The 14,955-nt window shown below is 41.9% G+C and overlaps 1 protein-coding gene and 1 pseudogene across 1 annotated transcript; one reads left to right on the top strand and one right to left on the bottom strand.

Moving 5' to 3' along the window:
* Positions 1–5,210: 5,210 nt before the first annotated feature.
* On the bottom strand, positions 5,211–14,904 carry TERF2IP (TERF2 interacting protein). The gene is made up of 3 exons (XM_008986230.3): positions 14,134–14,904; positions 7,846–7,970; positions 5,211–6,417 (listed from the first exon to the last, which is right to left on the bottom strand). Exons 1-3 carry the CDS (start codon positions 14,801–14,803, stop codon positions 6,013–6,015), a joined length of 1,200 nt encoding a protein of 399 aa, XP_008984478.1. The 5' UTR covers positions 14,804–14,904; the 3' UTR covers positions 5,211–6,012.
* Positions 9,980–13,465, top strand: LOC144580609 (protein GVQW1 pseudogene; annotated as a pseudogene).
* Positions 14,905–14,955: the final 51 nt, after the last annotated feature.

Raw genomic sequence — 14,955 nt, 5'->3', positions numbered from 1 at the left:
AAAAAAAGTGACGGGAAATGCTGTTGAGAAGTGGAATCGTGGAACCACCTGGCAGGTGGGAGGGAAGAAGATGCAAAAGGTGTTTTGCCATTGTTTATTAGAAAATTTCAGCTTAATCCTATATGTTACATGCATTTCATTTAACTTTGCTATACTGTATATATTATGTATATACTGGACAAATCTAGTCTCTAGATATTAAAGAAGTTGCCAATGTGTGACAGAAGTAGAGTTAGTGAACTAACACATCCTGTACACTTCGTTAAAATTCATAGAAAGCCTGTCTTCTGAGAAAGACTTTCGGAAGTGAAGTAATGTTAGCTCTTAAGTGACACATGTGCCTGTATCCACCAGGTTGGTGGTGGCGAAGAGTTGGAAGGAATGAAGAGTTCTAGACCAGAATGTTTCTATTTAGAAGACACTTTCAGATATAACCATTCTTACTTGTGTGTAGTTTATTGAACACTACTGTGTATATAGTGGAGAAACTTAAGTCCTAATTTGAAACATCTGTCTTTCTAGATGTTTGGAAGTGTACAAAGAATGTTAAAAGTAGAGGTAGTAAATAAACACATTTTATAGCTGTCTTTTTGATATGTCATCTTTTGGAAATTGGTCAATTCTCTGAGCAGTACATTATGATATCTGCAGGTTCAGGGAGAAGGAAGAGCGTAAAGGGCTTTCCACCAGTGTGTTTATGATGAGGCACATTGATCATTGTCCCTATGTCTACATTTTCATTAACTGTGCTGTGTATATAGTGTATGTAAGTGGACATAAGAGTCCTAATTTACATCTAGTCAATGTTAAAGAGGTTGCCATTGTATGACAGAAGTAGTTACTAAATTCAATACATTGAGTATACCTTGTATTAAAAATCATAGGGAAGACTTCTTAAAAACAGAAGTGAAATTATAAAAACCCCCTTAAGCTGTCCATGGGGTTGGTGGAGGTTGGAAAGGGAAGTAGGTTATAGGCCAGAATGTTCCTATTTAGAAGACACTCAAATTACAGTCTGTGTTGTGTATACATTTATTCGATGCTACTGTGTATATAATGGAAAACTTAAGTCCAGTTGGAAATATCTAGTCTTTCTGGGTGTTTAAAAGTGCACAACAGGCGGGGCATAGTGGCTCACGCCTGTAATCCAAGCACACCCTGTAATCCAAGGCGGGCGGATCACCTGAGGTCGGGAGTTCAAGACCAGCCTGACAACATGGTGAAACCCCAACTTAAAAAATAATGATAAAAAATAAATTAAAAACATTTTTTAAAAAGTGCATCAACATAGGTTAAAAGTATAGGACTAAAGTAACACCGCTCTAAGCATTTGTTTTCATTACTTCCTTAGGAGTGGTTGGTTGCATTTGGGAATGGAATTGTTAAAATTTGATTCTTAGGAGCCTATGCTGACTATTCATTGGGTGGTGATGGGTGGGGGAGGAGGAGGTATGCAGGGAGAAGGGTTCTGTGCCCCTGAGATTAGTTTAGCTGGTCTAACCATTGTTCTCTATGTGCGTTATAAGGACACATGCACACGAATGTTCATTGCAGCACTGTTTACAATAGCAAAGCTCTGGAACCAACCCAAATGCCCATCGATGATAGACTGGACAGGGAAAATGTGGCACATATACACCATGGAATATTATGTAGCCATAATATGTAGCCAAAAACAAGTTCGTGTCCTTTGTAGGGACATGGATGAACCATCATTCTCATCAAACTGACACAAGAACAGAAAATCAAACACCGCATGTTCTCACTCATAGGTGGGTGTTGGACAATGAGAACACATGGACACTGGGAGGGGAGCATCAAACACTGGGGTCTGTTGGGGGGAAATAGGGGCGGGATAGCAGGGGGTGGGGAGTTGGGGACAGATATCATGGGGAGAAATGCCAGATATAGGTGATGGGAAGGAAGGCAGCAAGTCACACTGCCACGAGTGTACCTATGCAACAATCTTGCATGTTCTTCACATGTATCCCAAAACCTAAAATGCAATTTTAAAAAAAGCCTGACTCCACCAAGTATGGACTGAAAAGCCGACAAGTGCTGGGCATGGTGGCTCACACCTGTAATTCCAGCACCTTGGTAGGGTGAGGAGGGTGGATCACATGAGATCAGGAGTTTGAGTCCAGCCTGGCCAACATGTCAAAACCCCTACTCTAAAAAAAAAACGCAAAAAATTAGCTGACCATGATGCTGCGCATCTGTGATCCCAGCTACTCGGAAACTGAGGCACATGAATGGCAGAACCCAGGGGGAAGAGGCTGAAGTGGGCCAAGATCACACCACTGCACTCCAGCCTGGGCAACAGAGACACTGTCTTTAAAAATATATATGTGTGTGTGTGTGTGTATACAACATAATACATATGGAAAGAAAGAACATGGGCCGGGCGCAGTGGCTCAAGCCTGTAATCCCAGCACTTAGGGAGGTGGAGGCGGGTGGATCACGAGGTCAAGAAATTGAGACCATCCTGGTCAACATGGTGAAATCCCGTCTCTACTAAAAATACAAAAATTAGCTGGGCATGGTGGTGCGTGCCTGTAATCCCAGCTACTCAGGAGGCTGAGGCGGGAGAATTGCCTGAACCCAGGAGGCGGAGGTTGCGGTGAGCCAAGATCGCGCCATTGCACTCCAGCCTGGGTAACAAGAGTGAAACTCCGTCTCAAAAAAAAAGAAAGAACATGTAATTATATCATTAGACTATAAATGCATTTTTCTTAACTGATTTTTTTAAAAATTGCATTAAAAAAATATATATATATAAGATATAGTTGGTCCTGTAACATGGAAGTTTAATATATGTATTTTGACAATAATATGAAGGAGGTACATGATAAGAGATGCTAATAAAATGATCATAGTTGCTAAAGTAATCATAATGTATTGTTTGGTTTGTAATATTAATAGATATATACATACCACAAAAACGGGAAAGAAAGTCATATAGGAGTAACATCTATCTATATTTCACTGGACTTAAGCTAACATAAATCTGAAGCTAATTCTGATCAGATGTGTATGGCAAACTCTAGAGAAACCACTTTTAAACACTCAAAATATACAGCAAAAGTTAATGAAAATGTTGGCCAGACATAGTGGTTCATGCCAATAATCCCAGCACTTTGAGAGGCCAAGGCAGGGACATCACTTGAGCCCAGGATTTTGGGACCGCAGTGAGCTATGATTGTGGCACTTCATTCCAGCCTAGGTGACAGAGATAATCTGTCTCTAAAAAAGAAAAATAAAATGCTACTTAACATATTAGAAACTACTCATTTAATGCAAAAGAAATCAGTAAATATGAAGTTGAGCATCTCTTCAAATACCCCATTTACAATGGTCTCAGCATAATTGGGGTGGCCCCCATTTCTCAAAGCTGAGGACTGGATCTTCCTGCAGCCCTGCAGGACCAGATGATACAGCAGTGAACAACCAAGCCTCAGCTTTCTGCACCAATTCCAAACCCCATTCCACCAGACCCTGGGCCAGAACCTAAACCAAAGCTGCAGCACACTGGTGCAACATTGATTGCCCAAGATGAGGACTGAGCACAGACAGCCTGGTGACTCTAGAACAGACTCCTGATAGTGCAATGGACTGTCAGGCACTGATAGTCCTGATAACCAATGGCTGCTGCGAACCGCTAGACAGAATCCTGTCTCCAGGTAATGGGCTGAAAATTGATAAACCCAGGCTGTGGACACCTTGGCCAGTAGGAAACACAGCCTGTAACTAAGCAGAAACTGGACTCTAAGCCCTTAAAAAGTGACACAAATATTTTCTGCTAGCCAAATTTAAATTTTGTTTGCCTTTCAGAGCAACAAGGTATACTCACATGTGAAGCAGATGGGCACTTTAATTTTAAATCCAGATCCCAATCCCCACCAGGCTTTCAGTGTTCCTTACCTTCACCGGTGCTCTTGATTTTGTTTTTTTGGTTTTTTTTTCACACACTCTTGATTTTGATTTTACCTCTGCCTCAGGCTACCACCACTCAGGTGTTTAAGAACCCTGAGAAGGAGAATCCAGGCCCTCACCAGCGTACCCATGTATCAAAACCAGTTCACAGACTGGTACAGATGGATGTCAGTGGTCTACAGGATTGCCACCTGGACTCTGGTGGGCTCAATGTTTTTCAGCTGAAAAATGGCAAGGCCATCAGGTGACGAAGTAGAGCAAAAGGATGTCTCAACAAGTGAAGAACCCAGTAAACTATATGAACTCCCTAAGGGTTTTATGCAGTAATGATTGTCACATATAAAGATTTTGTTCCAATTACTGAAAAGATCCTCAGCTATTGGAAATCATGGACTAGTGGCCCTGGTGCAGAACCACGACTGGCTGCTGCACTCTGAAAACCAGGCCTTGCTTCAACATTTAAATTTGATAGATGCTTTGATTCCCATTTTGCACTTATGAAAAGTGTATGTATTTAATTTTGCTGTAAAACATAATCAGTAATATGCAATAAATATTTTCTTGAAGGAAAAAAAAGAACCCTGACACCTCAGTGGACATGCCAAGGCTTTGTCACTGCAAATGAGGAGAGCAAGCATTTGAGTACAAATGGTGATTCCAGGATGCACTGGTAGGGAAGTGGGAAGTGAGACAAGAGAAGGAAGCCTATGCAGGATGCATTCATAAGCAGATTCCCACTGTGGGCAACTATGTTTAATAGTACTGGGGACTGCTAAAAGATGGCATGGAAACCATTATCCCACTTGAAGCGTAACTTTCAAATATCCAGTTGTGTAACTTCTCTGGTCAGCAGGGAAGCTGGGTATGCACTCTCAAATTCCCATACAGGGGCATTAACTCCATAGCACTTCAAGCAGAGAGAAAGCCTCAAGGAGGTGCTTACTGCAGGTTTCCTGTTAGTGGCACATGTTAGAGAATGATGAGTGCCCAGGGAATATGAATGAGGCCCTGACACCTTCTGCTACATATCTTCTGGTCCCCAATTGGTTTCTCTCCCCTACAAAATAAGTAGTTCAGCTTATTTTGCCACTTCTTACAGTCCTTGATGCAGATCTTCTCTTTGCTCCACCCAGAAGAACTAATATGTTTCCAATGGCCTATTCATTCTAAAATGGAACCACTTTACTGGTTGCAATTAACAATAAAATGTTAGTTCCCTTGTGGGTTTTATACTTAAAAAGTTTTCTGTACACAATCAAAACACTTATTGACAAGACTCAAATACAAAGTTATATTTATTTTCAACAATGAAAACAACACAACAACGTGGAGTCAATCCACTATTTAACACAATGTTTAGCACAAACTAGACTCAATAAATAGAAACACATTAACCAGGTAAGATTACTCTTAAGACTCTCTAGGGTTGTGTGCGTGTTTTAAAGAAAATTGAGTGGTAGGTAAATAAAGACTTCCTACAGACTTGACTGAGAAGGGCTCCAAGAAAAGAACAGCCAAGGAGCAGGGTCCCCAAATACTAATTCAGCAAAATGAATACAGCATTTTCAAAGCAGTAGGGAAATCAGAGCTCACTGGGGTAAATGACAAGGGTTTGGGGATAATCCGTGTTCAAGGCCTCATAATTAAATCTTCCCATATTTCTAGATTCTTTATTTAGAATCTATCCCAATCTAAAGGAGCCTCTGCCAAAGGACAGATTACCTATGCTGCCTGAAATGACCGACGCCTCCTAAACTTCCTTTGACTTTGACACTAATAGAGCAAGGGTTCCATTCCAGCAAAGGATCCCTACTACCTAGACCGGCTCCTCTCTGGCTTAGCTTTCCCTTTCATAAACACATTGATATTTGTTCAAGGAAAACTGCAAATACATCCAATTTCTTTTCTTTTTATCCCCATCTACAACTGTGCTTGGCTACAAAATCTATAACTCACAGATCAACAGCAGCAATGGTCAGAAAATAAGTGCCAGTTCCAATGCAAGAACTCTCTAAAGTTGGTCACAATTTTAACCACCTCGTCTGCCATGACTTTTGTCTTTTCTCATTATCTTGCCAATTATTTCTTTCGAAATTCAATCCTCCGAGCTACATTCTGAGCACCAAATTTTTTGACCAATGCCTCTCTGGTATCCTCATCATCTTTTTGCAAATCTATATCATCTTGTCGGGACCAAATGGGGTATCCATCAGCTCTCTGACCAGAGGCTAAGAAGGCAGAAGTAGCCTCCAGCTCACCACTATTTTTTAGGAAGGCCTGTGTAACTGTTGATAGATCCAAGTTAAACTTCTCCATCAACTGCCGAATGATCTTAATGGCAGTTCCCACCTCTGGTTGAGAAACTTTTTCTTCTTCTTCTTCTTCCTCCTCATCAGGCTGTGTTTCTGAGTCTTCCTCAGGTGTGGGTGGATCATCATCACACATAGTTATATGTATTTCAAAATCAGGAGGGCTCTCATCCACCTAGACAGAATGATGAGTAAAACCAGTTTCTAATTACCAAGTGTTGAATTCTTACCATATCTAGTCTCTTCCAACTATCACCCCCTTGCCCTCTGCATTCCAATCACACTGGGCTTCTTTCAGTTCCTGTTAATATGCTATGTTCCTTCTTACATTTATTCATGTCAGATGTGTGTGGGGGGGGGAGGAGGGGGAGTATATGTGTGTTAAATTGACTACAGTATTCCAATAGAATATGAGAAGCTACACTGAATATGAAAAATACACATGAATATGAAATACATGTATATATAAAGAGACGCACACAAAATATATGTGTACACATGTTCATTAGATTTGTTAAATGTTTGACTTCATTCTCAAGACTAAGCTCCTAAGAGCAGGAACTGCATGATTTGCTCATCACCACATCTCCAATACCTACCAATACCTATACATAATAAGTACTCAAAAAGCACTGCTGTATGAATATATCAGGGCTTCCAAGCTAAACTACATTTAGACAGATTACAATGCATGGTATACGAGAAAAGACCTACGTAGGTCATGTTTGAGAGCCAGGTGTTTGAAGTTTATGGAAAATGAACCAAATATCAAATAATAAAACAAAACACAGACTACAAAAGTCAACAATCCAAAAATCCTGCCAATTTCTGTACACTCCTCACTCACCAATTACAGAAACTTTAAATTATTTCCCTCGTTTGGACTGAAGCCTAACCATTTTTCTTTGTGTTGACACGAGAAGTTAATTCACAAGACCCTTTATCCTGGAAAAATATATGCATATAATTTGGACATTTAAAAAACTTATCATTATTTTATGGCTCCTGTCTTTCTCTATAGCTATTATTAAATATAGGATTAGAACAGGGTAATAGAAGCTAGATTGAATATGGAAGAGCTAAAACATTTCAAAAAACACAAAGTACACAAAAAGCTAAATTTGCTTGATAAAAAAATTACTATAATTAGCTGAGCATGGTGGTATGTGCCTATAATCCCAGCTACCCAGGAGGCTGAGGCAGGAGAATCTCTGGAACCCAGGAGGTTCCAGGCTGGGTGACAGAGCAAGACTTCGTTTCGAAAAGAAAAAAAAATTACTGTAAACTTCTTGAAAAATATATTGAGATCAAAGTACTCAAATGGAATGCTTTATACTGTTTATATAACTGTCCCTATTCCACCCAATTTTTCTTCCTTTCCCCCTCAACTTGTCCTGCCAAAAACTAAAAGCGTTGTGAAGCAAAAGCTTCAAGGCAACATGTCTGAAGCCCAGATCAGTCTCATTCACCATTTTCCCTTTCCATCTTGACCTCCTCTCTCCTTTCCTTGGCCCCAGGCAGATGAAAACGGTAGATATGATAACCAGTTTCAAAAAAGAATGAAGGTGGGGAAAAAAATAATGAGTAAATCTAGTTGACATACCACAACCTCCTCAAACTCCTGGGTGGCTTCTATAAGCATCTTTTTGACTGCATCTTCGTTATCCTGCAATTCTTCCTTCCCATATTCTTCTTCAGGCAAATCTGGAGTTCTCTTATTCTGTGGCTCTATTAAAGAGAAGAACAACACGGATTAGCAGTAGCCTGTTTCACATAAATCAAAATATACGGGCTGCTGGGTGAGCTCCGCACCAGGAAGGAGCCTGCACTTTTTTCCTATCAGAAGACATCTGTTTTTGATTCAGAAGGGTAAGAAAAGCCTATGACATGCTCATTCACTCATTTCTATGCTTGCTTCTGAAAAGATGTACTATCCAAATGATTATTTTTCCTTAAACTGTCACATACAAAAATGCTCTTCAAGTTTAATTGATTTTTTGCTTTGTATTTACAGACTTTGCAAATTAACAAAAATGTGTCATAAATTAGGTTCCTTAAGGAAGCAAATTCTGAGATGCAGATTAACATTTAAAGAATTAGGGAGTGATTTTGGGAAATCCTCTGTGGAAGAGAAGGAAAGTAGGAGTGGGCAGAGAGAGAAGGCTGATTTATGAAAGAGTAACAACAAGAACTCAGTCAAAACCATGGGCAACTTTGGAGCCAGGAAGGCCCTTTAGATTTGACTAAAGAGCAGAGACTTTGAAACTATACAAATATCAGTCACTGGATGGTGGCAGCCCTAAGACGACAGGACTTTGGGCACGGTAGCTCTCCCAACAGCCAAAGGCAGATCTGGGTCATGTACCACAATCCATCATTTACCATCTACAAAAAGGAGGGCCTCCTAACTTTAAACACTATCCTCCTTCCCAATTACATTTTGTTCTCTGAAGATTCAATTCTGCTCCTTTTCTGCCTTCTAAAATATACTACAAAGGGGCAGCAAGAGGGAGTTTTTCGTGATGAAATTGTTCTAAATCCTGATTTGAATGGTGATTACAAAAATTTACCTATGTTAAAACACATATAACTGGAAAAGTGTACAGCAGTCCCTCAAAAAAAATTCAATATAATTTCATGATGACAATCCACAGGAATAAAAAAATTAAACAATAAATTACCATATTTTTGCAATGCAAAATTTTGAAATGCAATTCCAGCAATTGTATTTCTAGGAATACACCTAAAGTAATGGAAAGCAGGGTCTCAAACAAATACTAGTAATACCCAAGTTCAGAGCAGCATTATTCAAAATAGACAAAAGATGGAAACAAGCCAAATGCCCTGATAGATGAATGGATAAACAAAATGTAGTATACATACAATGGACTATTATTCACCCTTAAAAAGGAATGAAATTTTAACACATACTACAATATGGATGAACTCAGAAGACATTATGCAAAGTAAAATAAGCCAGACACAAAAGGGCAAGCAAAACATGATTCTACTTATATGAGGTATCTAGAAAGATTGAATTCAGAGGCCGGGCGCAGTGGCTCACGCCTATAATCCCAGCACTTTGGGAGGCCGAGGCGGGTGGATCACGAGGTCAAGAGATCGAGACCTTCCTGGTCAACGAGGTGAAACCCTGTCTCTATTAAAAATACAAAAATTAGCTGGGCATGGTGGCGCACGCCTGTAATCCCAGCTACTCAGGAGGCTGAGGCAGGAGAATTGCCTGTACCCAGGAGGCGGAGGTTGTGGTGAGCCGTGATCGCGCCATTGCACTCCAGCCTGGGTAACAACAGTGAAACTCCGTCTCAAAAAAAAAAGAGATTGAATTCAAAGAAACAGAAAACATGTTGGCGGTTTCCAGGGGCTAAGGGGAGGGAGAAATGGGAGTTTGTATTTAATAGACATGTTTCTAACCCCTAGAAGCAGAAAATAATAAAAGGCATGGAGTTTCAGTTTGGGAAAATGAGTAAGTTCTAGATATGGTTGGTGGTGATGCTCGCCCAACAATGTGAATGCACTGAATAATATCACTGAACAGAACACTTAAAAAAACTTGAATTGTATATTTTATGGTATATACATTTTACTACAATAAAGTTTTTAAAATACATATAATGGTACACCATAAAAAGTTAATTTTACTGTATACATTTAATACAATTTTTAAATAGTAATTTAAAATGTTTGGCATTTGCTTCAAAATAGTCCAAGAAGTCGGGATGAAAGGTATAGAGTTAAAAAATGCCATCAACAGCTGGGTGCGGTGGCTCCCGCCTGTAATCCCAGCACTCTGGGAGGCTGAGGTGGGCGGATCACCTGAGGTCAGGAGTTTGAGACCAGCCTAACCAATATGGTGAAACCCTGTCTTTAAAAAATAAAAAATAAAATAAAATAAAATGCCATGACCAAATCAGGTGAAGGTGGATGATGAGTACATGTAGTATAGTTCATTATACTATACTATATTTGAAAATGCTTGAAATTCTCTATAATAAAAACTAAATTACTGTTCATTCACATAATGAAATACAGTGCAATCTGTGAGAAAGGCTTTGTGTAGACACACAAACACTTCAAGATAAATCATTAAGTTTTAAAAAAAGTAAACCACAGAATAAGCTGATGTCTAGTGTGCTACTATTACTATGAGCAAAGGGGACATGCAACAGACAAGGGATGATAATATAGTCTGCCTCTAGGAAAGGACCCAGGGAATGGGTATGTAAATAGGGAGACTGCCTTTTTAGTATGTATCCATTTGTACTCTGAGTTTATCTATAAATTCCTAGAAGCAAAACTGCCAAGTTTAGGGGAATATACATTATAAATGTTGTCAGATATTGTCAAAATGCCCCCCCAAACAATTTCTATTAACAATGTAGTAGTATATTTGTTTTCCCATATATCAACTTTGGATATTACCCATTGTATTGACTTTTACCAGTCTTATAGATAAAATCTATCTCCACTCTCTAATTTGCTTAAAAAAAAAATAAATAACTTGGGGATCTTTTGTTCTCTTTTGTATAATGGAAGCTACCTCAATTCATCAAATAAACACAAAACAATTCCAACACATGTATTTATTATCTCATGGGTCTCATGGATCAAAGTACACCTTATACTGACCCTCTGCTCAGGGTCTGATTTATTTGCTCTCTCTCTCTTTTTTTTTTTTTTTAAGAGAGTCTCGCTCTGTCACCCAGACTGGAGTGTAGGGGCCTAAACTTGGCTCACTGCAATCTCCACCTCCCCCGTTGAAGCAATTTTCATGCCACAGTCTCTCAAGTAGCTGGGATTACAGGCCACCATGCCTGGATGGTTTCTGTATTTTTAGTAGAGACCGGGTTTCATCATGTTGGCCAGGCTGGTCTCTAACTCTTGACCTCAAGTGATCTGCCCACCTTGGCCTCCCAAGTGCTGGGATTACAGGCATGAGCTACCGCACCCTGTCTGATTTACTTTCATTTAATAATAGAACGTATTTTCATTTGTTTATTGCCTGCTTATTTATTTCCTTTTCTGGGAACTTCCTGTTCTATTTCCTTTTCTCATTTCTCTATTAGTTTTCTTTTTACTTAATGACTTCTTACTTAATAACAAAGAGCTCTTTAGACATTAAAGAAACTAAGTCTACTGCAGTGTATTGGGAATATTTTTCCAGCATGCTCGCTGACTTTAACATGATAACTTTTTAATTTTCAGGTAATCAAATATATAAAACTTTTTCTTAGTCTTTTTGGCTTCAAGACTTATCACCATGCTAACATTTTTATTTTTTTCTTCTGGCATATCAGGCAGCATCCTGAACCACAAATGGTTCAGAACAACTCCCACTGTACTGATATATTCATTTATATCTTCGCTCATTCATTTTAGAATTTTTTAATTTTTACATTTAAATACCCGATTTTATCAAAAGATGAGATGGGTAGGATGAATCCAGACTAATTTTGCCCTAAGTTCCAAATGGCTGGCCAACAGTCCCAACATCACGAATTTAAAAGCAAGGCCTGGTCACAGCATGGTGGCTCACACCTGCAATCCTAACACTTTTGGGAGGCCAAGTTGGGCAGATTGCTTGAGCCCAGGAGTTCAAGACTAGCCTGGGCAACATGGCAAAATCCTGTCTTTACAAAAAAATACAAAAATTAGCTGGGGGTGGTGATAAGTGCCTGCAGTCCCAGCTACTTGGGAAGAAGTGGGAGGATCCATTGGGCCTAGGACGTCAAGGCTGCAGTGAGCCATGATCACACTACTGCACTCCAGCCTCTGTGACAAGATATATAAATAAAATAAAATAAAATAAAAAGCAAGGCCTTACATGATGACATACTTTACCCATACACACAGTCGTAACCTCATCTGCTATAATTAATTCTCCCTCCTACTCCATTACAGCCACTCTATTCTCTTTGTGGCTCCAAAAACACACCAGGCATACTTTCACCTCAGGGTGTTTGCCCTGGCTTCTTCCTCTGCCTGGAACACTCTTCCCCGGATATCCACATGGGTTGCTCTTTCACTTCCTTCAGTCTCTGAAACATCAGCTTATGAGAGTGACCTTCTTTTATCATCCTATAGGAAAATCCTCCTCCCCAACCCTTACACCCTGATATATTTTTGTCTATAGCCCTTACCACTCCCCAGCTAGCAGGTTAAAAGCTCCATAACCACAGAGACTTTAATTTATTATTACATTCTAGCAGGACAACAACGTCTGACACTTGAATGTATGCTGAATGAATGAAGCTGAAATGTCACTTTTACCAAAAACAAAACTCCTACTAAGCATACTGAACAGGAGAAAAAAAATTTACTCCCCAGACTTCAAGTGTTAAATGGAATAGCCACACAGGCAAAGAAAAGGTGGGAGGATTAAGGAGGGGAGGAGCAGCAGCATGCCTCTTTAAACAAAAGCGTCTGTCAGTTTTAGTTGTCAATGCCAGATATATCAAAACATCTTTTTTATCTTTTTTTTTCACTTGACAGCAGGTACTGTTTATTAACTGATCAGCTTAGCAAAAACACATCTTAACAGCCTCGTACTGTATCCCTGCCATACCTAACCCTAATTTCCTTTTTTTTGAAACTCAATTTTCAATTCAACTGCATTAAAAACTCACTTCACCTAAGCAAGAACAGGAAGAGACCTTCCAACTGTTGAGAACCTTCTTAAGTCCATAGGCATTCAGTTATGCCTGAGCATGAACGTAAACGTTTGGCACGCCTTTATACTGAATCTACGTGAGCACAGCAGCAACCTTTTTTAAAAAGGAGTCTGTGAAATAGCTCTTAAAAGAAACACAAGAAGCCATTTATCCCTTGGGTAGCCATTTATCCCGTGGGCAGGATGAACAAGAAAAAAAAATTTTTTTTTTTTGAGACAAGAGTCTTGCTCTGTCACCCAGGCTGGAGTGCAGTGGCGCAGTTTCGGCTCACTGCAGCCACGGCCTCCTGGGTTCAAGCGATTCTCCTGCGTAGCTGGGACTACAGGTACTCGCCGCCACGGCCGGCTAATTTTTGTATTTTTAGTAGAGACGGGGTTTCGCCATGTTGGCCAGGCTCCTCTCCTACTCCTAATCTCAGGTGATCCGCCCACCTCGGCCTCCCAAAGTGCTGGGATTACAGGCTTGAGCCACAGCACCCAGCCAAGAGAGAATTTTCTATACACTTTAGAATATAGAACCATGTCAATATTCTAGTCAATGGTAAAGTCAATTAAAACTAGACCAAGAAGCTGGGTGCAATGGCCCATGCCTGTAATCCCAATACTTTGGGAAGTCGAGGCGGGAGGATCGCTTGAGCCCAAGAGTTCGAGACCTGTCAGAGCAACACAGCGAGACCTCCATCTCTACAATTTTTTTTGTTTTGTCTTTTTTTTTTTTTTTTTAATTTAGCGCGACGTGGTGGCATGCAAGTGTGGTACCAGCTACTTGGGAGGCTAAGGCAGGAGATTCGCTTGAGCCCCGGAGGTCCAGGCTGCAGCGGGTCGTGATCGCGCGGCTGCATCACAGCCTGGGCGACAGAGCCAGACCTCCACTCAAAAAATTTAAACATAAAAACGACGAGAAGCCGGGCGTGGTGGTTCCCTCATGTAATCCCAACACACTGAGAGGCCAAGGCGGGAGAATCGCTTAATCTCAGTTCAGACCAGCTTGGGCAACATAGACTCCATCGCAAAAAAAAAAAATAGTAATAAACAACAAGGGAGTGAAGAGGCAACAAAATGGTGCAAATTTACCCGGATGTCAACAGGGGGAGGGGCCGAGCGCTGGTACCCAAGATGCCAAGATGGACGCCAGGCAGCCAGGAAAAGACCCCAGCCCCACCCGCGCAGGTGTCCGCGAGGCCCCGGGCGCAGCAGTCTCACCTCCGCTATCCGCGGCCTCCGGGTCCTCCTCCGCCTTCCGCTTGAGCTTCTGGGAGGAGGGGCTGACCGGCGCGTCCCCCAGCAGATACTTATGCTCCTGGCCCCGCAGGTGCTTGAGGTAGCGGTCCTTCAGGGACTGCCACGAGTGCTGCGTAAGCGAGCTCTTCTCCATCGCTTTCCACAAGGCGTTGCCAGTGACGGAGCTGGGCGAGCGGGCATTTTCCTTCACGTAAGTCAGGATGGCCACGTCGTCTGCATCCGTGTAGGCGACCCGCCCAGTGTGCCGCTGCGGCTCCGGCTCTACGGAGCCCTCGCCCAGAGCCCCGGGCTTTGCTTCCGAGCCCGTGTCCGCCGCCGAAGCGGGGCCCAGGCGATAGGTCTCCAGCTCCAGTCTCTCGTTCTGCTCCACACAGTCCAGGATGTACTGCGTGGAGATGAAATCACCCGAGGCCTCGGCCAGCGCTTCCCCGGGCTGGGCCAGCAGCACGGCCCCGGGCTCCTGCACCCGGCATAAGGTGCCGCCGCCGTGCAGGATGAGCGTCGACAGCCGGCGCTTGGCCGGGCTGGGCCGCACGTAGAAGGACATGGAGCTGCCATCCTCCCTCACGAACAGAGTGGAGGAATGGGTGGGCCCGTTGGGGTCTTTGCCCAAATCCATCGCCTCCGCCATGTCTGACGCCGAGCACTCGAAGAGCTGCCCCCTAGCGAGCGCCTGGCACTCTGAGCGCAACTGACAGAGCTGTCACCGCAGCGGCCGCGAAGCGCAGCACTGAGCCTACGCAGCAGCAGCCGCCGCGCGTCGATAGTGCCCGCCCCCTCTCC

Source organism: Callithrix jacchus, chromosome 20 (genome assembly GCF_049354715.1).
Source record: "Callithrix jacchus isolate 240 chromosome 20, calJac240_pri, whole genome shotgun sequence".
NCBI classification, from domain to species: Eukaryota; Metazoa; Chordata; class Mammalia; order Primates; family Cebidae; genus Callithrix; species Callithrix jacchus.
Note: the sequence above shows the minus strand (reverse complement) of the source record. Positions and strands in the feature narration are given on the sequence as shown.

What these genes read in the sequence shown, in the direction of transcription:
- TERF2IP (XM_008986230.3), bottom strand. Translation starts at nt 14,803, where the DNA reads ATGGCGGAGGCGATGGATTTGGGCAAAGACCCCAACGGGCCCACCCAT. An exon ending in GGAGGCCGCGGATAGCGGAG is followed by an intron (nt 7,971 to 14,133) that starts GTGAGACTGCTG and finishes TCTCTTTAATAG; the next exon opens with AGCCACAGAATAAGAGAACT. An exon ending in AGGAGTTTGAGGAGGTTGTG is followed by an intron (nt 6,418 to 7,845) that starts GTATGTCAACTA and finishes CATTCTGTCTAG; the next exon opens with GTGGATGAGAGCCCTCCTGA.